The sequence below is a fragment of the Phoca vitulina genome, unplaced genomic scaffold (assembly GCF_004348235.1).
Source record: "Phoca vitulina isolate PV1807 unplaced genomic scaffold, GSC_HSeal_1.0 scaffold14, whole genome shotgun sequence".
In the NCBI taxonomy this organism is placed as follows: domain Eukaryota; kingdom Metazoa; phylum Chordata; class Mammalia; order Carnivora; family Phocidae; genus Phoca; species Phoca vitulina.
This window is the reverse complement of record NW_022589717.1, coordinates 34,186,963-34,209,985: the sequence shown is the minus strand read 5'-3', so window position 1 is coordinate 34,209,985 and position 23,023 is coordinate 34,186,963. Positions and strand designations below refer to the sequence as shown.

General features: G+C 36.4%; 1 protein-coding gene across 9 annotated transcripts in view; it reads right to left on the bottom strand.

Annotated features, from left to right (window-relative positions):
• RAPGEF2 (Rap guanine nucleotide exchange factor 2) overlaps positions 1-22,406 on the bottom strand; it is a 232,662-nt gene extending 210,256 nt beyond the window's left edge. For 8 of the 9 annotated variants that reach the window (XM_032413084.1, XM_032413086.1, XM_032413092.1 and 5 more), the window contains exon 1: positions 22,219-22,406. In XM_032413084.1, coding sequence (XP_032268975.1) covers positions 22,219-22,287 — 69 coding nt within the window. In that variant the 5' untranslated portion in view covers positions 22,288-22,406. The remainder of the gene's footprint in view (positions 1-22,218) is intronic. The other variant, XM_032413093.1, reaches the window with a different exon arrangement.
• Between the last annotated feature and the right edge of the window lie 617 nt (positions 22,407-23,023).

The window sequence follows — 23,023 nt, the reverse complement described above, 5'->3', positions numbered from 1 at the left end:
TCCCCCAATAAAGAACAACTTGAAAGGCCACATGCTAGCCCATTCTGTAAACCAAAGAACTCTTAACCAGACTTATCACTGGCAAAAATCTCCAACAGTGTACTTGAATATTTAAAAACAAACGAACAAACAAACAAAAAAACCCAACAAGCTAAGAACCAAAAACCAACATCAAATAGTTCAAAGAAGGTATCAGAGCATATCAAGATAATAAGTCATTTACATCCTTCACACAGTGTCTGGTAACAAAATTAACAATCAATAAATATGAAATGCTATTAAGACAGGCTACTTAAAAGGTATAGTTAAAATAACAATAGCCAACATTTATTGAGAGTGATCTATTTGCTAAGCACCTGAATCTAATTTTAAAAAGTAGACCTTCTAGCCCTACTCTAGTAACTGTAATAAAACTAGACTTTAGATCTGAAGCTCATCTCTAAAGTGTAAGTAACCTAATGTAGTACTGGGAATATAAAAAAGAAAAATATAAGCAAATCAGAACTTCATTTTATAAAAGTCCTTATTAACAACATACAGTTATACCCAAACTTACTGTAGAGGGAGTACAGTATAGTAGAAAAAACATGGACTTTGAAATCAGACAATTATGTGTCCTTTAGCAAATTACTTAACCTCTTTGTAGCTCAGTTTCTTCACTGGTAAACTGAAGACAGCACCTCCTATTTAATTCAGTTGATTTTTTTAAAAAACCAATGAAAAAATTAGAAAACACCTAGTTGACTTTCAAGCACATAACTGACAATAAATGTCAATCGCTTTTCTGTATCTTTCCTCAGCTATTCTGAGTTATGCTCTCCCCGAAATATAAAATGAAGAACAAACACAACTCAAAGTATTTACATATTATTACATTGATAGGCAACCTGAAACAGCTAATATGGAACTTTCAAAAGGGCTGCATCATAAAAATCACTCTTATTTAAAGATAATTAGAGGCATAATATAAAGATTCATTTACTGTTGCATCTTTTGATTTTGAACATTTATATTATGAAAGTAATTCAAGGGTGCCTGGGTGGCTCAGTTGGTGAAGCGACTGCCTTCGGCTCAGGTCATGATCCTGCAGTCCCTGGATCGAGTCCCACATCGGGCTCCCTGCTCGGCAGGGAGTCTGCTTCTCCCTCTGACCCTAACCCCTCTCATGTGCTCTCTCTCATTCTCTCTCAGATAAATAAATAAAATCTTAAAAAAAAAAAAAAGTAATTCAAATTCCTCTTCAAATTCTTTGAAAACAGTCATGAGATCTCTATTCCACATTCTTATTCCTATTATGCAAGTTTCTGGCTATATGTCTAAGTTCACACAGCATTCATATTTAAGTACAAAATGATGACAGATCTCAATAATCAAAAAAGAAAAGAAAATTGCATCCATTCATAACATATAATTACAAAGATTTAGTCTAAAAATTGTATTCTGATAAACACTCTTAGAATAGAACATATGCACATGTTACACACATGGAAAGACTTCGCCACTTTTGAACACTTTTGAAAGTGAAGAATTTGGGGTTCAGCTTTTTTACTCAAAATAAAATGATGAAAACTATTTGAGATACATTGGTGTAGATGAGTTTTTACACTGTGGTTCTTTGAAGTCTGAAAATGCTTTTAAAAAGAAAAGTTCTTTATAAAACTCAACATGAAGCCTATGCTTCTAAAATGATCCAGAGAAGTATTAACCTGGACAACCAAATAAAGAAATAATTTGAAAATATGGTTTTACTGCCTTACACACACCAAAAGGAGACATATTTCTATAAGTGCTACTAGCCAAATATTAAAAGGATCTTAGTCCATTATTATCTTTATAAATGGTTCACAATTTCTACTGGCACTAATATTTTGGCTGTGTGCTAGTAATGCCTTACACAGTGTAGACTTTTCCATTTGTGAAATACTTTCTCATATATTATACCCATTTAAGCCTTACACCACCCTGAAAAATAGGAAAGGCAGACAGTGTGCCCTATTTTACACAGACTAACTAAGGCCAAATGAAAGTTGCCAAAGTCACACAGAGAATGAGTGGTATAACACCAGTCCTTCTTTTCTAGCTACTCTTCCTCATTAGAATTATAGAACCCAAAAATGAGTGGCATCATTAGAGTGACAATGCAATGCAAAATAATAATAATAATAATAATAATAATAATAGATAGATAGATAGATAGATAGATAGATAGATATTGTAAGGCATTATTACTCTCAGTTTTTTTCTTCTTGGATCTTAAAGAGATTGAATATATAATTTAAAATACTGTTGATCTAGCTTAAGAAAGGTTAAAAGGTAGATGAATAAAACAAAAAGTTCAGAATCCAATGAAAGCAAATGGATACATACTGAAACTTAATCCAAAGCAACAAACTCAAGTCCAGGGCTTAGAAATTCATAATGTCATGCCTGGAATTCAGGTTTTACTTCTGACTTACTTCTTTGGCTGACACAAGTCATGGTGACTAAGTAAAATCTGAAGCACTATCACCTAATCAGGTAATTCTAAGAATCAACTGGGCACAGTCTTAAAATAATCATAAGCCTCAACTATGTTACAATGAAATAAAAATAATTTTCTAAGAGTTAAATTTTAAAACTGTACCAAATTGGGTCGTGCCCCATCAGTACTGCTTACTGAATTACAGAAGAATGTCTGACATACACTTCACACATTCAAATATTTATTAAATGCTAAGGTCTTTTAAAACCTCATGGAAATATAAATGTCAATAAGATTTCACCTTTAAGGAATTTTGCAGGTTAAAAGAAGAGATAAGATGTATATAGCTAATAATTACAAAATAATTACCAGAGGACAAATGCCTTAAAGAGATGCACAAGCTAAAAATAGTAAACATCCCATAAAGAAAAATTCAGCCTCTTGCCGAAGGGACCAGGAAAACCTTCATGAAGGAGGAAAAAAATTGGTTAATTCTTAAATGACCAGGACAGCCATGAGGGTGGGAGAGTAGCATTAAATGAAGAGCTACTAGCATGTGTAAAAAGAGAGGAAATCCAAAACTTCACTAGCGGGATGCTGAAATGGCCTGAGAAGGACGGCAGTTGGAATGGAAAGAAGAACTAGAAAGGAAAATAAACTGTTTTCTTTCCTCAACTCCACAGTTAGCTTTTTACAGAATCAGTTCAAACACAGGAGCAGTTTACTCAGAAGATAATGCGAGATTATTGTTCTCTGTGGTTACAAGTATCATTCTTGACAATTACCATCCACATGAATGGGTTCTACTTGACAATGAGAAATGAGGCATCAGGTTTTTCCTCTAAAATACCATCCTAAGTAAACAGACCCACAACAGCATTTCTCTTCTCGTACTTTTGATCTTATAATCAACTGAGAAAAGTAAAAATGAAGGGAAATGGAAATTAGGACCTAGCCTATAAGCAGAGAGGAAGAAAGATAAGCATGGTACATAAGTATGTATTTCTAATGTAGTTATTTTCATAATCAGCAGAGGGGAGTGATTATCCAATAAATTACGAAGAACATTCTAAGAAACTATTCTAATCCTCTGAAAGAGAAGACAGGGATTAGGCATTTTTTTAAAGCCCTGGACAAAAAATAAATGACATTTTAGCCTATTTCATATATAAAGAAAACTGTAAGATGTACAAAAGACCAGATTTTAAGGCCCAGATGTTATGGGTGAGATCTTTCTTCTCATTTTTCCTAAAAAAAAAATTCACCCAACTTGATGAGAATTATGGACTGCTTTCCATCAGACTTCCAGAGTTATAGGAGCTGCTAGTTTTTTGGGGTTTGGGGGAATTTTCTTTCTTTCCTCCATGCTATTTTGTTGCAACCAATTTGAAGGTAAGTATTGTTCTCCTGAAAACTGATTCAATATGCTTAATATCTACTCCCTTTTTTAAAAAAATCAAAAGTAGAAATATACAAAATATTGTATAACATGTTTTAAAGTTTTAAGTTAGTTTTTGACCCTTTCAGAAGACTACATTAATCAGCTGAGATCCAATCATTTTCATAAATAACTGAGATAACACCTCAAGAGATAAAAATTGATTACCCTCTAAGGAAAAGTAGCTGAAGGAGAGTAAACACTAAGAACATTTCTATTTGGGAGTGAGGAGTTCTGATACTATGTACATTGCGATAATGTTTTCATTAGTATTTTCTACAAAGTTTCCCCTTAATGCTGGCAAGACACTGTTGCAAATTTGGAGGGGTATCTCCCTCCTACACCACCATTAGAGCAAATGCTCTCAACTAAGTAATTTCACTTCTAACCCCCCAAGTCCCATTGCAATAGTCTTTTCTTTAATATATTTGATATAATTTATTACCACAGATGTACAAGTTATATTAACTAATTATTTAAAAATTATTTGTGTAATTGCAAAGAAATTAACAGCTACTGAAGACAACCCCATAGCACACTACAAAGAGGAATGATAAACTCATGCAACTTTGTTTGGTTGGGTGATAGAGAAAGGTAAACAACTTAATAAAAAGTAAACAGTTGTATCTCTGAGTCCAATTTCAAGGTTTAGATAATATGCTTACAGTAATTTTAAATAAGATAAAGTAGCAGTAAAAATAATTCTTCACTGCAAATTAAATAGAAATTAGGGTATCTTTGAGTACAACACAAAGGTGCATAACTGAGCAGAGCACCCAGCATGCACCAGGGACTGGGGCCTGATATATCCGATAGGCTTACAGAACTCAATGATTTCACTTTGTTTTGTCTTTTTCATAACAAAAGCCTAATTCAGGAAGAAAATTTTATTAGAAATTTTCATCTAACTCCAAATTTCTTGAAAACCTGGAAAAAAGTTTCTAAAACAGACACAGTTTCCAAAAAGTTAGGAGGCTGGAAAACCGAAGACAACAACCTAGACAAAAAAATATCCTTCATAGGAGTGAAACTGTATGACTCAGAAAAACCATATTGGGTGAACACTAACAGATAAACAAAATAAATAATGCATATTATATCCACTGTCTTTAAGATGTTTTGTAAACAGTTATGTTAATAATACTATTATGGAATAAAGTTTCTTTTCTCCTTTCAGAGTTTATTTGTAAAGATCACAAAGAGCTACTTTATTAGAATGATTAAAAGTCCTACTCTTTGTCTGTCTATACATAGGAAGAAAAAATAAGAGATTGACAAAGTAGCTTTGTTTTTGCTGTTTTAAATAATAGTGAAACTATGCTGGGGTGAGTCCACTCCTCCTCATTCCTCTGTGTAAAGATACCTCTTCACACTGAAATGACTACAGGCTTGCAATTATAGAAGACTTACTAAATCCTTGAGCCCTAAAATCAGTGGGAAGTTCTCACTGAGTGCCCAAGAGACAACCTAGGAAAGAAAAACTTAATGTTTTTAATGCCACCAAAAAAAAAAAAGGTAAAATAATAAGAACCCATATTCCGTGCCCCTACCTCTCTTCAAACTCCTCTTTAGCTTTCCTGACAAATCAAATTTCCTCATTTACTTTATCCTCACAGTCAATGGACTGTAAGATGTTATTCCTTTTTTGCTGTTGTTCTGTTTTATTTTGATTCCAGTATAGTTAACAGTGTTAAATTAGTCATTATTCTTAACATATTCTAAAAAAATAACATAATCTAATATAAAAGTCATATATCATGCCCTTACACCATAATTGATCATTCATAACAGTCAAAAAAAAAGAAAATAATACAGTCGTTCATTTCAAGTATAGTCCTGAGCTACTACTGGTCCCTCTTCCATCCAAGTTTGTCTGTTTCATTTCGAACGGATATAGATCCATCTCCATGTAATTTCTTGTCCAGTCTAGTTGAAGTGTATGCCTTAATCATGTCAAAAGCCTTAGCTGTCCTCCATGACCTTCACATTCATCCTAACAGTACAAAATTATTTGTCTTCAAGCACTATCTTGACTCACTGCCTGGATTCAAAAGCTTCCAATGATTCCCCACTGCATATCGAACAGACTAGAAATTCTTAACCTAGCATGATTAGATGTTTCAAGCCTGTAAGCAAACCAGAAGTCAGTGAAACACATTTTTTTGTAACCACTAGGGCAGTCAGCAAGATATTTCTTAAGGAATATATGCAAAATATGAAGGAATTAACACTTCCAGTATAACGAAAGAGAAATATGTAATTAAATGTTCCATCACAAAAGCAGAAAGCAGCCTTGCTAAGAATTGGTGAGTAAACTTATCCCACAAGTAGCTAGCTTTCTAAATTCTCAGTTTGAATGGTTCCTAAGCTTTTATTGTTATTGTTGGCAAAATAAACAGCTAAAATAATTTATTTACGAAGGGGTTTAAGAAATAGAACACAAAGCTCGTGGATTGACAGAATTGAAAATCAGTGTTTTCATTTCCTGTGTTGGTGAATACATCACCTTCATTCACTAATAGTACAGCATTTATTTCTAAGGTAACAAATTTGTTTTCTGTCAAACAAACAAGAAAAAAAACTTTCACCAAGTTATCATACAATAAATGAAGATATATGATATGTGCCAAGAAAATTAATTTACAATATGGGGGCCTACTCTTTAAAAAGTTCCTAAAGTTTTCATTTTATGAATTGACTAGTAGTAGACTATGGACTAGCAACTGTAACATTCATAATTGTAATCCTTGAAGAGTTCAAGCAATTAACTGACATTTCCTAAAAATCACTGTACACATAAACAAATTCTGAGTTAGAAAAAAACTGAGTGAGAAAGAAAAATAATGGTCAGGTGACTTAATGTTCTACCAATTTGATACACATTTCCAGCCTATCTTCTTCATTCTGAAGTTTTCTAAACTGTACAGCAGACCATTCAAGAAAGTTAATTATTTAATCAAATCTGCTCAGAACTACATTATAAACAACTCCAAAAGAATTCTGCATTATCCCTGAGACAAATACATATTTCAATTTAAGGCATATAATTAGAAATAAAGACATTTTTGCTGATTATATTGCTGTTTTTTTTTTTTTAAAGATTTTATTTATTTATTTGACAGAAAGAGAGAGAGCACAAGCAGGGGGAATGGCAGGCAGAAGGAGAGGGAGAAGCAGATTCCCCGCCAAGCAGGGGAGCCACCCAGGCACCCTATATTGCTATATTTTTAATAGAAGCAGCCCCTCAAAATTATAAAATACACTCTTTTAGCAAAGGTTGGTCCACTCCTCACCTTATCAAATATTAAAAAGGAAATTTCCACTTCTCTGAGGTTTAACTGATAACAGTACTGAATAGTCACCCCACACCCACACTCTTCCAAAAGTATCTGCATTTTCACCTAGATGAAGGTCTAAGAGAAAGGGCAAACTTTTTCTGTGAAGAGCCAGACAATAAAAGGTTTTATGCTTTGCAGGCAACACTGTGTCTGTCAACTCCTAAATTCAGCCTCAACAGCATGAAAGCAGCCAGAGACAACAGTAAAGAATGAGCATGGCTGTGTTCCAATAAAACTTTACCTACAAAGACAGGCTATAGGTTGAATTTGGTCCAAGGGCAATAGTTTGCTCACCCTGATGTAGACGATTAAATTTTCAAGTTTGCTGGCTCTGTCTCTGTTGACATGGAGACATTCACTCAACTACTCTTGTTGTTTACTTCTTCTACTCAGGAGTCCAAACTAGATCAGGAATTTTCAACATTTTTTTAGTGGTGAATCTCCTTTTTCTAATAAAAATTAAGTGTGCAAGCTAGGCTAGATTTCCAGGCCTCCCAAAAGGTCCCTAAGAAGCCTCCCAGGGCCCATCTACAGGTCTGCAGGACAATGATCAGCTGATCTCTAAGGTTCCACTCAATACCAAGAACCAATATTGACATGTTTTCCTCACTGTCACCTTAGGCATCATCAGAAAATGAGGGAAGCATTCTGTGGATTAGGGGCCTTCCAGATTCTCCAGAAATCACACTCTCTCCTTCCATGAAGAGAGCAGTTACATGTCAAAATTAAAAATAAAGAACTGGTGAAAAGTAGAAGACAATGAAGTGAAAGTTAAAACACTACCTATGTATTTAATTAATACATCTCTTGCTAAAAATTTATAAAAGAATTTACCTACAATAAGTTTTATTACAGCTTACTTTTTCTTAAAGTTTTATACATCAAATCTTGAGTAAGATTTCAATGGAGTATATTTAATCTATTCTTGACATCACCCCTTAAGAAGTTAACAGATTTGCATGTAAATCATTCTACAAAAAAATAGTCTTATCTATTAAAATAGGGCAAGGCTAGGATCTCTACTTAGTAACAGTTCGTCAGCAAATTAGTTTTAGATACTAGAATCGCATTTAATTTTATAACTTAAGTCTGTCATTAATTTAAATTACTGTTCCTGATGATAGTCAAAAATCTCAAAGTAATAAAAAAATTTGCATAATAGGACAAAAATGTCACAAGAGCCCAGAAAAAGAATTTATACCCTGTGTTAAATGCCAGTGAAAACATCATGTAACTGACAGTTTAAAATACTAGCACCAAAGTGATTAAACTCACAGGGAGGCAACTGCCTGATACTCAATAAAAATAATTTCATTCCACAAAGGTACACATTTCTATAAAATAGGAGGACTTAAATGTTACAGAAACTGAACCAAAAATTACTACTCCTTTTCAGCTTTTATTCAACTTGCTATTAATATAGAAGTATATAATTACTTTTCCCCTGTATCTCAAACTCTCAGGAAAGATCAAGTCATTAAACATTTATTAGCTCAAATTCTGCGCCAAAGGGCACACCAAGTCCTGAGCTTTAAAGATGGATAGTTAAGTCCCAGACCAGCAAGCTCTCTAGTTAAGTCGATAGACACAGTGCAAGCTAATCCATTTTAAATGAAATGGGGGTCCTAAGTTAGACTAAAATTTCAGGCATTTATTATGCACTCACCCCACCCAAACAAGAAAGTTATGAAAACATAGACTATTTTTAAATGACAAATAGCCAGGACTCTTTCCAATAACATCTCTATCCATTAGTTTCTGATAGCAAATTGTTTAACTGACCTCACTACACATAAGCACCATTTATCTATATAAAATCTTGAATACTACCATAAAAAGCTCATAACTAAACAGAACAATTGCTCTAAGTTTTAGTATCAAAGCTAGTTTTGTATAACATTCATTATCAAACCATTTTCCTTAAAGACATAAGTTTATAAGTATGGATCCAACAAAGTACAGAAAACTATTTAAACAGCTATCTTTTACAAATGTTTTATATATAAATGTATATATTTATAAAGTGATGATTCAACTTCTAGGAGGAATGACAACTGCAACCTTAAAGTCACAGAAACATGACAAAGTATTTACTACATGTAGTAATATAAGAGCACACAAATGGAGCACTTTAAAAAAATGAAATAAAATTTCTGCAATTTTAAAAATAGAGTAAATTTAAAGCAAAAGTAACAAGAAATATAAGCCTACATTTAACTTTAAATCAATATGTATATCAATAGTTACCACTTAGAAATAATGACATTTAAAAGTTACATTGATAGTCAATAAATAAAAATAAATTTTTATATATTTATATTTACATATAATGCTCACCCACTGGTATTTTTATCTCTATTTTCAGATAAGAGATTGCAGTTCAGGAAATTAATAACCATACACCCAGTAAGTGAACCAAGAAATTAAATATGTCTGTATGACTCCGTAACTGTAGCTATAATAACACAGCTGTATATTCCAGTAAGATTTTCAAAGAGGGCTCCTGAGAATCACTGCATCAACTTACTACAATTATCCGTTTCCTATGCAAAGTAAGTTGGATAAATACTATCAGCTCACAGCACTCATTCATCTGAATCTCTCTCTTTCCTGCCTTTCTGTAATATGGAGGTTTAAAAGCAAAATACTCGAATTTCCAGCTTCCTTTGCCACCAGTAGTCACGTGACACAGCTCTGGCCAAGGACTAGTACCAGGAAAGGGTTGTCCTTCAAAACAAAAGCACTCTTACCAAGAAAACATTCTCCCTTCTCTCCTGGTTGGTGGTACAGCTGTCATCTTGGGGCTTTGAAAACTAAAATCACTTCCTAAGTAGGCAACTGGGCCAGCTTCCTTAATGACACCCTTGAGCATCTGCACCAATCTTACACCACCTACCCTTAGATCTCTTATTGTGTGAGGAAAATAAGCCCATGGCTAAGCCTATGTGTATAGTTTTTGGTAACCTGTAGACTAATGCAATCCTAACACAATTTATGCTATGAATCAAGCCTATAAAATTGACTCATGTTACAAATCACTTTGGTGAATTAGCCATAAGGCATACTAATCATGAAAAATTATCTAAGGGGAAAAAGTAAGATCAGATAGTAAATGAATACCAATTATTGAAAAATAATAATATTAATAATAAACATGAAAATATTAAACTACTATTATTCTTAGCTATTCATTAAATTATTTACGCCAGAGACTGTTACAGAACTTTCATATACATGAACACATTTAATCTCCACAACGATATGAGGTAATATTACCACACACAGCCATTGTAAAATTTTCATCAATCCTTGACAAAAACAATAATATAATAAAACAAAGCTAAATTTACTTATTCTGAGGTTTTCTATTTTTACATTAAAATGTCCTTTCTTTCATGAAATGGGAATAGTGGAGAACAAGTTTATATTCATCTTAACATAGTTAGCAAAATGAGTGACAAATCAATGTCAGTGCCCCAGTGTTTTATGAAATTTTAATAGTCCACGAAATCCAAAGGCCTGAAACCCACTGAAGTTAAATAACCTGCCCAGGACAAAAGAACAGTTTGTTTGACACCCAAGTCCAAGATCACTAAATACACTAAATGAAGTCAAAACAACTATTCTGTGAACACAATTAAAGATATAAATGTATAACTACGAAGGAAAATAGCCAGCCCAGAATATATAAAGTGGGAACAAGGACTTCTAAAGTGAAATGACTCTATCATGTTACCTCCCACAGTTTTCTCTGTGTAATGTAGATTTAAACCATACCAAAGAAATGGACTCAAGATAGGAATTCCCACTCATCCTAATCACTAGGTTTGGAGATTCACACTGGGAAGAACTTTTGGGTCTCTTCCTACATTGCCTGACTCTAAAAGAAGTTTGTGGTTTCCCAAATAGAAGGAGTAGGAGCAGGTATGCAGATAAAATTTGCCCCCTGAAGTTTGCTCCTCCATTTTTTCCAGTTCTACAAAAGTAGGGGGATCAAACATGAATGAAGATTAGAAACAAAACTGAAATGCAGTCAAATTCTTACCTCAATTCTTGGCACTTTATGCTACTGCATTTCATTATTTTAAACTCTTAACTTTTTAAAACTCATCTCTAATTGGGAATATATAAATTTGATCAGTTTCGTAATATTATAAATAATGGTTTATGTCTTTATAAGTGAAAATAGTAAATACTTTCAGACTTAAGTTTATTTGTAGTTTTCTCAAATGTTAGGGTCCCATATTTTTAATCCAATCTTCCAGTGCCAATTTGTTTTAGAAGAAAAAAATATATACAAATACAGCATGCATTCTCCAGTATTTACCATAAATAGAGGAAAAGTAGATGGCTAATGGAGGGAAGGGGGCTGGGAAAGTGGATGGATGGTGGAGTTTGGCTTTATAATTGAAATACAAAGGTGTACATATGAAGGAAAAAAATACTGGTAAAGATATTTCTGCTTTGAACTGATTTTTTTTTAAGATTTTATTTATTTATTTGAGAGAGAGAAAAAGAGAGCACGAGCAAGGGAAAGGAGCAGAGGGAAAGGGAGAAGTAGGTTCCCTTAATGCTAAGAAGGGAGCCAGATGAAGGGCGCTCAATACCAGGACCCTGAGATCATGACCTGAGCCCACGGCAAACGCTTAACCACTTACCTGACTGGGCCACCCAGGCGCCCTGCTTTGAACTGATTTTAAAAGAAATTGTTTTTTTATTATTATTATTCTAATTTAAAAAAAGTCCTAGAAAGTGTATTGACCACACTCAGTTTATATAATATTATCACATCTGTAGTGGTAATAGTGCCTGTGACCAAACTTCTTATACACACCCTTGCCTTTTCCTTCCAACCACACCCTCACTCCTACAAAAAGTAGTAATTTAAATAATTTTTTAAGTTCATAGGAAAGCAGGGAGGGGAGAATCTACACCTTTATTTTAACCTAGACTGACTTCCTTAAGCTACCACCACAATTTCTTTTCTATTGTGATTAACGTACATGGAATATTTTATTTCCTACATGTTTTTTCTTATACCAAATACACTAATCTAAAATTCAGGACTGTGAAACATTCAAAACTGATAAAACACTGCATCTTGTGAATGTCTACAAAATTCAGACAGGAATAAAAATGAATAGTTAAAAACTTATTTTAGCTCTTCATGTCCACTTATCTATTAGTTCATGTGCATGTTTTAAATTTCTTCCAACTAATATATTGCTTGGAACATGTCATTAATGATCCAATGCATACAAGACATTTAGCTAGAAAAGGAACAGGCTCTTCAGTAAGATTAAATCATTAATCAGGAAAAAGATTATTTTTCAAAATATCTTAATTGTGGCCCCTTATCAAAGTCACAATAAAACTCCAAAAGCTATGCCTTTTTTTTTACTTTCAATTTTAAAATAACTTTAGAAGAAAGTTATACAAAAATAGTTCATAGATCCTATATACTCACCTAGCTTCCCATAATTTAACAAATAAAATAACCACAGTAAAATTATCTAACTGCTCAAATTTCACCAATTGTCCTACATTATTAACTTTTTTTTTTTCCCCTGGTCCAGGATCAAATCCAGAATGTCACATCTCATTTGTTTATCACATTTCCTTAGTTTCAATCTGTAACAATTCTTCAGCATGTCATCCTTCCATAAACTGGACACTTTTGAGTACAGTTATTTTGTAGAATTTCCTAAAATTTGAGTTTGTCTAGTATTTTCTGACATTAAGGTTGAACTATTTTTAGTAAGAATACTACACAGATGTGCCCTTCTCAATGCAGCATGACGTTGATATGCCTTCTCGCTGGTGTTAAAAAGAAACAACAGGTGCAAAGTGGAGTCACTTGTGCTAAACCCATGTAACCAAACCGAGGCTTCATAATTAACCTAATGGCAGCTTCAACCTTATCCAGGAATTTAGTAACTGGTCCCCACCAATGAGGTAGTTTGCCACACAGACCCTTTCCATCCCCCAAAGAAAGATGAAGTAATCTGCTCTTTCATTATCCCCTTCTCCCTTCAGCCTTCCATTTTCTAGAGCTTCTGCGAGCTCCTTCGTGTTTGCTAGATGGGATGCTACCTGATTCATGAATCATCCAATAAAGCCAATTACGTCTGCAAATTTATTCAGCTGAATTGTGTTATTTGACAGTGGTAATATAACTTTGATTCACCTGGTTCATTTGGTGTCTACCAGTTTTCCTCACTATAAAGGCACTGATTTCCCCTTCATAATTAATCAATCTTGGGGAGATATTTTGAGACTATGCAAATATTCTGAGGATATCTAACACAGATTTCTTTTTTTTTAAGATTTAATTTATTTGAGAGAGAACATGCACACACCTGAGTGGTGAGTGGGGCAAAGGGAGAGAATCTCAAGCAGACTCCCCCCTGAGTGTGAAGCCCAACCCAGGGCTTGATCTCACAATCCTGAGATCATGACCTGAGCCGAAACCAAGAGTCGGACCTTTGACTGAGACACCCAGGTGCTCCTCTGATATATGTTTTTCATATTTTCACCCACTAATTTTGACATCAACTGCGTATTTTTGCTTACAGCAATTATTGCTGCGATTTTCTATTTCCATTTTTTATAAAACTTTTTTTTTAATTTATTTATTTTTGCATGTACACGGCGGGGGAGGGAGGAAGAGAGAGAGAATGAGAAGGGGTAGGGGCAGAAGAAGAGGGAGAAACAGACTCCCTACTGGGCAGGAAGCCTGATGTGGGACTCGATCCCAGGACCCTGGGATCATGACCTGAGCTAAAGGCAGACATTTAACTGACTGAGCCACCCAGCGCCCCCTTCTAAATTTTTTTTAAATTGGAATTCTACAGTAACAAAGAGCTGTCTCTCTTCTTCCCCCATTTACCTATGTATTCAATTATTTACTTACATTGGTATGAGCTAATGGATATTTTTTCCCCTAGAAGGTTATAACTCATTTTTTCCCCTAGAGGTTGTAACTAATTTTTATTTTGTTAAAACTGTCCCTGATTTGACCATTGGGACACCTTTATAAAGATATTCATTAGACTTTCTTTTGAATTGTAAAAATGTCACTTAGGGAAGATCAAGTTATTTTTTTAAATGAGGGATCACTGATAGGCCAAAGCTAGCTTTACCACTTCCATTATGACCAAAAAATATATATATATTTTTTATGTTAAGAAACTATATATACTGAAATATCCCAGATGTGTTGTACTATCATAACTCTTGCTCATCCATGACCTTATAATCTTTGGTCATTATTTTATACATATCACAGAATTTTCTCACCATTGTCACTATTTAAATCCACTTTACCTGGCACTCCCCAATCCCCAGATATTACCGGTATTTCAGGAAAACAGCCCAAACCACTCAGTGACAATAGTAGAAATTCATTTTAGCCAAAAGGTAAAAAGCTTTATTTATGCTGAGTGGGGGCGGGGAAAAAAAAGTCAATCCCAAAGGTCAAATATTGTATGATTCCGTCTATATAACACTTTCGAAATGACAAAATTATACCAATGGAGAACAGACTAGTCCATGCCAGAGGTAGGGTCAGGGAATGATTATGTCTACAAATAAGGGCAACAAGAGGAATTCTTATGGTGATGGGATTGTTCCGCATCCTGACTGTATGAATGCCAACATCCTGATTGCAGTATTTTAGTCTCACAAAACGTTGTTAATGGGGAAAACTGGGTAAAGGTTCCACAGGACCTCTGCATTATTTCTCACAACTACATGTGAATCTACAATTATCTCAAACTAAGAAAATTTATTGAAATAAAAAAAAAGATGATGAGTTTTGACAAGAGTTTATACTCAGGAGAAATTAGATTACCATCATCGTGCCTCACCCCTTTAGATCTACTGATTGCTAGGTAGCTTCTCAGAAAGTTACTATCAGGCCTCTTTGGAATAACCAGCTAATGACTAATTCTTCTTTAGAGTCTCTTAGCAGCTTTTATGTTGGGTAGGAACAAATACCAAGAGGTAGAGAAGAACAGGAAGATGCTAATAAGGGCCAATATTATGGTGAATGGTGGTTTGTCAATTTAACTACCAACAGGATCAAAATATACATTTTTATTTCATTTAGCTCATATTAAATATTTGAAAAATCCTAAACATCCATAATTTATGGTTTTCAACTTTTAAGAGTTGAACAGCAAGAAAAAAGAGGGTTTAGTTCCAATGACAAAACAAAGTTCCCCTTCAAGTCACTAACACCAACTCCTGTAAAACACTTTTTATGCGTAAGGATGTGAAAGCACAGAAATGGTGGACCCAAGAGAATTTAAAATGCAAGGACTAAACTTTCCACTCCATAAAAACCCCACCATAACCACACTAAAGGTAAATTCTTCCACAGATTGAAGAAGAAAAGGAAACACCTGAGTACAGCAAGAAACACTTAGGGTAAATAGTTCAGTAAGTAGTGGTTAATTAGCATGTGAGACCACAGCTGTTTTTTTTTTTTATTTTCCTGAAAAGATAAAAAACAAATAAAGTAGCAATCAGCTTGTTTTTCTCCCTACAAAGGCTGATATTATAACTACTGAACATATTTTGACTAACTATATATATTCAATCTCTGACAAAGCTACAAAAGAGCAATAATATGTACTACAATTTGCTTTTCCTTCCTAACTTACCAACATTAACTAAATGGTACAGGGGAATATACATCCCAAGTGTTCTCAAACACTCACTATAATCATTACATTGTGCCATCATAAGTCACTTGTGAGTTTTTATATAAATAAATCCTTTTTTCCTGCTTAAATTCAGATATTCCTCAACTCTTCGAAAGGGCAGAATGCTTAAAAATCACATTACAGGGGTGCCTGGGTGGTTCAGTCGGTTAAGCATCATCTACCTTCGGCTCAGGTCATGATCCCAGGGTCCTGGGTTTGAGCCCTGCGTTGGGCTCCTTGCTCAGTGGGGAGTATGCTTCTCTCTCTGCCTGCAGCTCCTCCTGCTTGTGCTCTCTCTCTCTCTCTCTCTCATAAATAAATAAATAAATAAATAAATAAATAAAATCTTAAAAAAGTGGGGGGCAACCCTCTCGGGCCCCTTCCCTCCTCAGGAGCTTTGTACTATCACTTTGTTATTACTCAATAAACCTTGCTTTGCTGCCCACTTCAAAAAAAAAAAACCTACATCATTACAAATTAAGAAATAAAATATTTAGCATAACGATACGATAAATCAAATATTTCATATTAGATTCCAAAATGTAGATGTAGAAGATACCAAAGTTTAAGGAAAAAACAGTATAAGATAAAAAAATTTCAATAAAAAATATATTCAACAACTTAGAAGTTTTTCCTATGAACTAGGAAATGTCCATCATAACCACTTGCCATGGGGCGCCTGGGTGGCTCAGTCGTTAAGCGTCTGCCTTCGGCTCAGGTCATGATCCCAGGGTCCTGGGATCGAGCCCCGCATCGGGCTCCCTGCTCTGCGGGAAGCCTGCTTCTCCCTCTCCCATTTCCCCTGCTTGTATTCCCTCTCTCGCTGTGTCTCTCTCTGTCAAATAAATAAATAAAATCTTTAAAAAAATAATAATCACTTGCCATGATCAGACTGTAACTGGCATAATGTGCACTAGTTTGATACAATGAGCTGATATAGATATGCACACATTCAGTCAGCCTGTCCAATAAATTCTACTACTGCAATAATTCTAGTCCCTCTCCACTGTGTAACTCAGGCTACCAACCATCTCAAGCCTGAAGAACAGACATCAGTCTTTAACAGATTTCTTGGTCTCCTCTTACTCTCCTTCAAAACACAACCTTCTATACTCCAGTGGAATCACTTCTCATCCCCTACTCACTTCCTTGGCTCCAAGCACACAGAACGAAGGTTTACACCTATTTTCTTACAACCATGTGTGCTACTTCTGGAATATCCTGCATGTCCCCTACTCCACTGGTGGGTAACTTCCTACTCCCCTGAGACTCAATACATGCTTGTCTAAGTGTTGGCATAGGACATGTCATCTAGGAAGTCCACAGCCTCAATGGCTGCTATTGCAACTAAAGAATCACATCCTACTTAAAGAATACAATACATTGGTGAGTTACTGGAGGGACAGAGGTCTCATTTCATCTTTGAATTCCCAAGGCCTGATAAAAAGTATTTCATTAAAATGTGCTACAATAAAAACTACTATTAGACATTGCACTAAGTAGTAAATGTACTTTCACTTAATCCCAAAACAACCTCAGGAAGCTATTATCCTCATTTTACAGATAAGAAAACTATCTGGTGCCAAAAATGAGGTGAGTAGAGGGAATGGCCCATAAAATTTAGATATCAAAGAACTATCAGCACATTTCCCTATCTCTTTAGCCTAGATCAAAGTTACTCAGGTAATTACAAGTCTTTTTCACTAAAAAGAAAAAAAAAAAGTAAGTTTTCAAATGAGTCAAGCATCAGTATGTGTCTTTAAACAGTTATTTTATTTTTACCTCAGATAGTTAATTTATATCTGAAGTATAACCCACTGTTACTTTACGTGACTTGAATTTCAAATATCAGCAAAGGCAGACCTACCGTTATCATTTAATTCCCCCCAAAATCCACTTGGATAAAGTTGTTTTCAGGCCCACAGAAAAATTAAAAACCAAAAAACAAAAAACAGTGAGTTTTCTTATGAATCAAGGAATCTTTGATCTCGAGAAATAGCTTTACAATGACAGTATATCCTCCCTTTCTTATTAAAGGGCAGGACCATTAATAAAATGATAGTGATCGAAGGTTATAGTTTGTTATTTTACATCCTTTCTTGAAAGGAAAAAAATGAAACAAGTTGGCAACCGAGTAGTCCACTTCCTTTTCTTAGTTTTATTTTGTTATTATTTTTTTGTAACTGTTCTGTTAAAGGCCAGGGCCTGGGAAGAACTGCATTAAACCAGTCCACATACAGCACTGCAGTTGGATAGATTCATTTTGAAACTCAGCCAATATATGCAAAGCTAATTATGGAACTGTTAATTACTAAATGTTTAAAAGATTATGTTAAAACAACTAAGTTTCTACCAATATCACAAAAAAATGTTAATTTTTACCATAAATTTCAAAGTCACATGCTAATACAGTTTGAAATTAGTATTTCAGTTATAAATATGTATATGTTTTAACCTATAAATTCAAATATCATTATTATGAAAGGTAAATAAGTGATTGTTGCTGAACAGGAATTAGTGAAATATGATTTTCTAAACCGCACAAAAATCATTCAGTTCTATCTTTTGAACAAAAACTACTTCAGAACCAAATATTTATTACTAGAGCCCCAAAATTTGCTAAAATATAATCAAAGTATAAGTTGTCAAATGAAAATATGAAACTGCTCATAAACAATGATAAAAAGAAATTCAAATGGAAAATGTAACTGTAATAAACACAATTCTTTCACTAGATTTTAAAGTTAAGTATTTACCAGAGATACTCTTTTGTGCAGATTCTCATAATTTAAAGTTCTCTAGGAAAACGGTATTTTTTCAGCCCTCTCATTATGAATAAGTGACTTTGCAAAGAATGAAGTCCTACACTGTTTTGGGCCCTCAGCTGACAAATTCATGAGTTAACAACTAAATCAAAAGGTTCAAGAGCCAAAAAAAATTTCAATAGTGAAGGACAAAGTAATATTATTAACTAGGAAGAAATGCAATGGAGCTGTTTTACACATACCATTTTTAAAATAACTTGTAACTGGCTAAAAACACATTAAATTAGATCTTGAAAGAAATAGATGCTTCACCTGAAAAACTAAAAACATGCATTTAAACACTCTACAGAAGCAGCTACAAAGGGTCTGAACTCAACAATAAAATGGTTTAGAAAAAGCATTTTATTGTTTAAAGCCTTGGGGGATAAAGCTGTTTGTAATTTATTTACATCTTTTACTTTACTAAATTGCTTTGGTGACCAAGCTTCTCATTTAAATGATTAAAGCATAAACCCAAATAGTTTAATAAAGCAATTACTTAAGAGTCCTGTTTTTCAACATAGGTGCATTGAAAAATATCAATAGAACATTTACTGTTCATTATTTTCAAGGGGTTTGTTATTTAGAATACAGTGCCCCATTGACTAAAACTTAGCCAGGTTTCCAGACACATAATGTGGGACACACATTGGATCAAAGATTTTTTTCATCCTTTCAGAATATCAGGTGAAAGAGTGACAGCCTCTTAAATCTAGGTATGCATGATTAGGCTAAAAATTCAGGTGACTTTTTTTTAATTTCTCCTTACCATTCTGCCTCTCTAATGACATAGCTAAATAAAATGGGTTCCCACTTTCCAGGTGTGCTTGAAGCTCCCTAATATGCAAAGTCTCCGTGTTTACACTGGGACTCTCCCCACCCTCAAATTCTCCTCTAGCTAACGTCTTAGGTTACACTAGCAACATCACTATTAACTTCTAGGCAATGGATTGACCTAAATACAAAACTATGTCTTCACAGAGTTTGAGAGAGAAACTGGGATGGTAGAGATTAAAAAAAAGAAAACCTGAATTTAACAAAAAATTATATATTTCCTCTATTCTTTTAAAGCATTCCTTTTGCCTGTAATGAGAATCATATGAACTCCTTTATCGAGTCTATCCTGAAAAACAGAAGGAAGCATGACAGCAAAACTTTCCTAATTCATATCCTTCTGTTTGTGATATCAAGTTTATTTAATACATTTGCTTTCCTCGTATTACAAAATTCTCTCTAGCATTGACAAAAGATGGTAACAGAAAAACTTTCAGCACTCAATATAGTGAGTGCTTACATTACAAAGCACTCAATATAAAAAGCACCTTCTACCAAAACATTTTTTTTTACTCTTGAGTACATTTCAAACTTTTAGAAGATTGTTTTTAACCAGCCAGGTAAGGTTGGGAAAACATTCACATTTCAAGCTACTTTCTCCTGAAAACAACAATACGCAAACATGGGGTTTGCATTAGTAATAACCAAATGAATATCAAAGTTAATAGGGCTGACACTTAACAATGTTCAAAATGTTTGGTAGCTTTCTCTATGCTTACTTTTCCAATGAAGGTTTGGTGGGGGTAAATGTGCTGCTTTCAGATTATCAATGAAGCTTTCACATTGTGGTGTTAGTAGTAACCGACCCACTTCTGAATCAGGCCAAGTTCTATGCTAGGTCAGTTTTTACTCTATTCTACACAACTGGCAGGATAAGAGGAAAGTTTAACAGTTCATTTATTTGGCACCATCCACACACTTTCACAGTGGAGGTTTTGTCTCTTCCAGTCTTGTTTGTTGACCCCACCCCCCCAACTGATAGTAGGTTTCAAGTCATTGCTGTTCTAATTAATCAACCGAAGGCACAGCTTCCCCCCACTCCCGCTTTAATTTCCACTAAAGGCCTATGACATCATTTTCTAACCCGCCTTGCTAGGTTCTAATATTCTCAACTTGTGTGATTTCATTTGGTACTTCAAACACTGAAAGAAACTGAAATATTTCACTGAAATTTGCTTTTCCATCACACTACCACGGAGAACGTGCATTTTCGGATGCATTAGACTGATTCAATTTACAATTTTAAAACAAACAGTAGAGAAGGAAGGCACATGGGAGGCAGTGCAATGCCCAGGGACAAGATCAAAGCAGGATACTGCTTGGTTTTGATAAAATAATCCTATAGAATTGGAACTTTCCGGAAATACAGTGAAATGAATATTCTTGTACAATTATCACACACTGTCCATTCTTTTGGTAAATATGTGCAACCTATGATCCCCCAGATATGATGGCTCCATCAGGAAAAATGAAAAATCAGAAACGGTACCAGGTGCCATTCTTGGGCCTTGTCCAAAGGCAGCCAGTGGAAGATTCTATTTTATTCTGTTCTCCCCACATTAAATAATAATAATCAACATCAGAGAAGGAGAGCATTTGGGTTTGAACAGATGGCATCCAACACCTAACAAGCGAAGCAACTCTTTCAAGCATTAGATCCTAAATGTCTGATGGTCCCAAGGATCAGGAGGGCTTATTTGTCTTAAGAGGGTTGGCAGCAGGATCCCCTGTAGTCACCATCCCAATGCTTAGGAATATGCGTCATTAACCAGTCAGCAACTAAAAGCTTAAAAAAAAAAATCAAAGCACCACATTTTTATACAATTTCCCCCTCTCTAGTCCAACTTGAGACGACCAAATCCAACACCATCCGCAATCGCTCCACTTAAAGAGGACAAATAAGCCTGAAGGTAAACGAATGTATATAAAGGTTAACAAACTTATCTAATTTTGACAAGGTTGTGCAACACCAAAAGAATCCGCAGGGTGCCCTTTCCGGGGGTGTATTTGAATATGCTCTGCAGTTATGCCTGCAATTTAAACTCAAAGCACCAACCTAGCTAATCAACTTTTCTTCCCCTGCACTGGAAAGCTGCATCCCTTTTTCAAAGAAGCAAAATAGTAAATATACAAACATCTCAATATTTTACTTTAGAAGGTCAAGACGGATTTGTCTCGCAGAGCCATACAAGTTTCCTTCCTACACCTTTTCAAACACCACGGAACTCTGAAGGTAGAAGGGGCCACATGCATGGGAAGGAAAGGGGCCCTGCAGCCAGGGTGGCAGGAGTAGCTGGTCATGGGGAGGTGAGTCCCCCCTCACCCCCAAGATTCAGAAGCTCCAGGGTACGACTGGGAAGAGGGGAAGCTAATTAGAGAATTCCCTCCTCCGCGGGGCCAAACGAAGGAGGAAGGTCAGTAATGGGGAGGGCAGCGAAAAGAATATCGAGGAGAGGGAAAAATAAACCCAGGACGACCAGGGGAAAAGATTCGGAGATGGGATGCCATTGAAAGTTGGGGGTCCTGATGGGAGAAGTGGGGTGCGCGGGGCCAACTGTGTCAGGAAGGGGGGACGGGGACAGGAAAGGGCGCAGCCGGCGAAGCACAAATCCAGCCAAGTCCCGGCGGGTCTCACCTGGGGGGTCCTCTCGGCGGGGTTCTTCATCACCGCTTGGCGGAAGCTGTTATCCACGTAGGACGCCATCTCCCCCCGTGGGCCGGGCCGGGGCCGCTCCGCACCCTCGTCGGCCTCCTCCCGGCCCAGCGCAGCCGCTGCCTCCGCCCTGCGCGCTCCGCCTGCCTGCCCGCCCGCCCGCCTGAGGCTAGTAAGCCAAACCGCGGCGGCGGCGGGGCCTACGGGGGGGGCGGCTCCGCTGGGCCCGGCGGCCCCGAGCGCGGGACGGGCGCGCAGGAGACCCGGCAAGAGAGCGAGGCCGCGCGAAGGGGGCGGGTGGCGCGCAGCTCCAGAGACTCGCGGCCCGGAGGGTCCCTGCGGGCGCTCGGCGGCCGGGAACTCCCCTTCCTGCTCTTCTTCCCCGCCGCTCGGCCGGGAGAGGCTTCCTGGAGCGCCCGGCTCCCTCCGGGCCTGGCTCGACACGCCTCCCCCGGCTCCACTCGGGGGACAGTGGCGTCTCCTCCTGGCCCCGGCGGGCCTGAGTTATTTTTAGGGAGGTACTAGCGACTGTAAGGAAGGGAAAGGCTTGCAGGCAGACGGGGCCTCCTCTCCCCTCTCGCGCGGAGGGTCGCCCCCTCCTCTCAGGGGCTCGCCCCGCCGCCCGGGAGTCTCCGCGAAGCACTCGGATCTCCCGCGTCCCTAGTCCTCGGGCACTTGGGCGCCGCAGCCGACGTCGGGACGACTGGCTCAGGTCCGGGCGCTGCTTAGCCCGATCGTCTCCGCCGCCGTGCCTGCCGCTCCTAGTCTCCGTCTATTGGACTCGGCC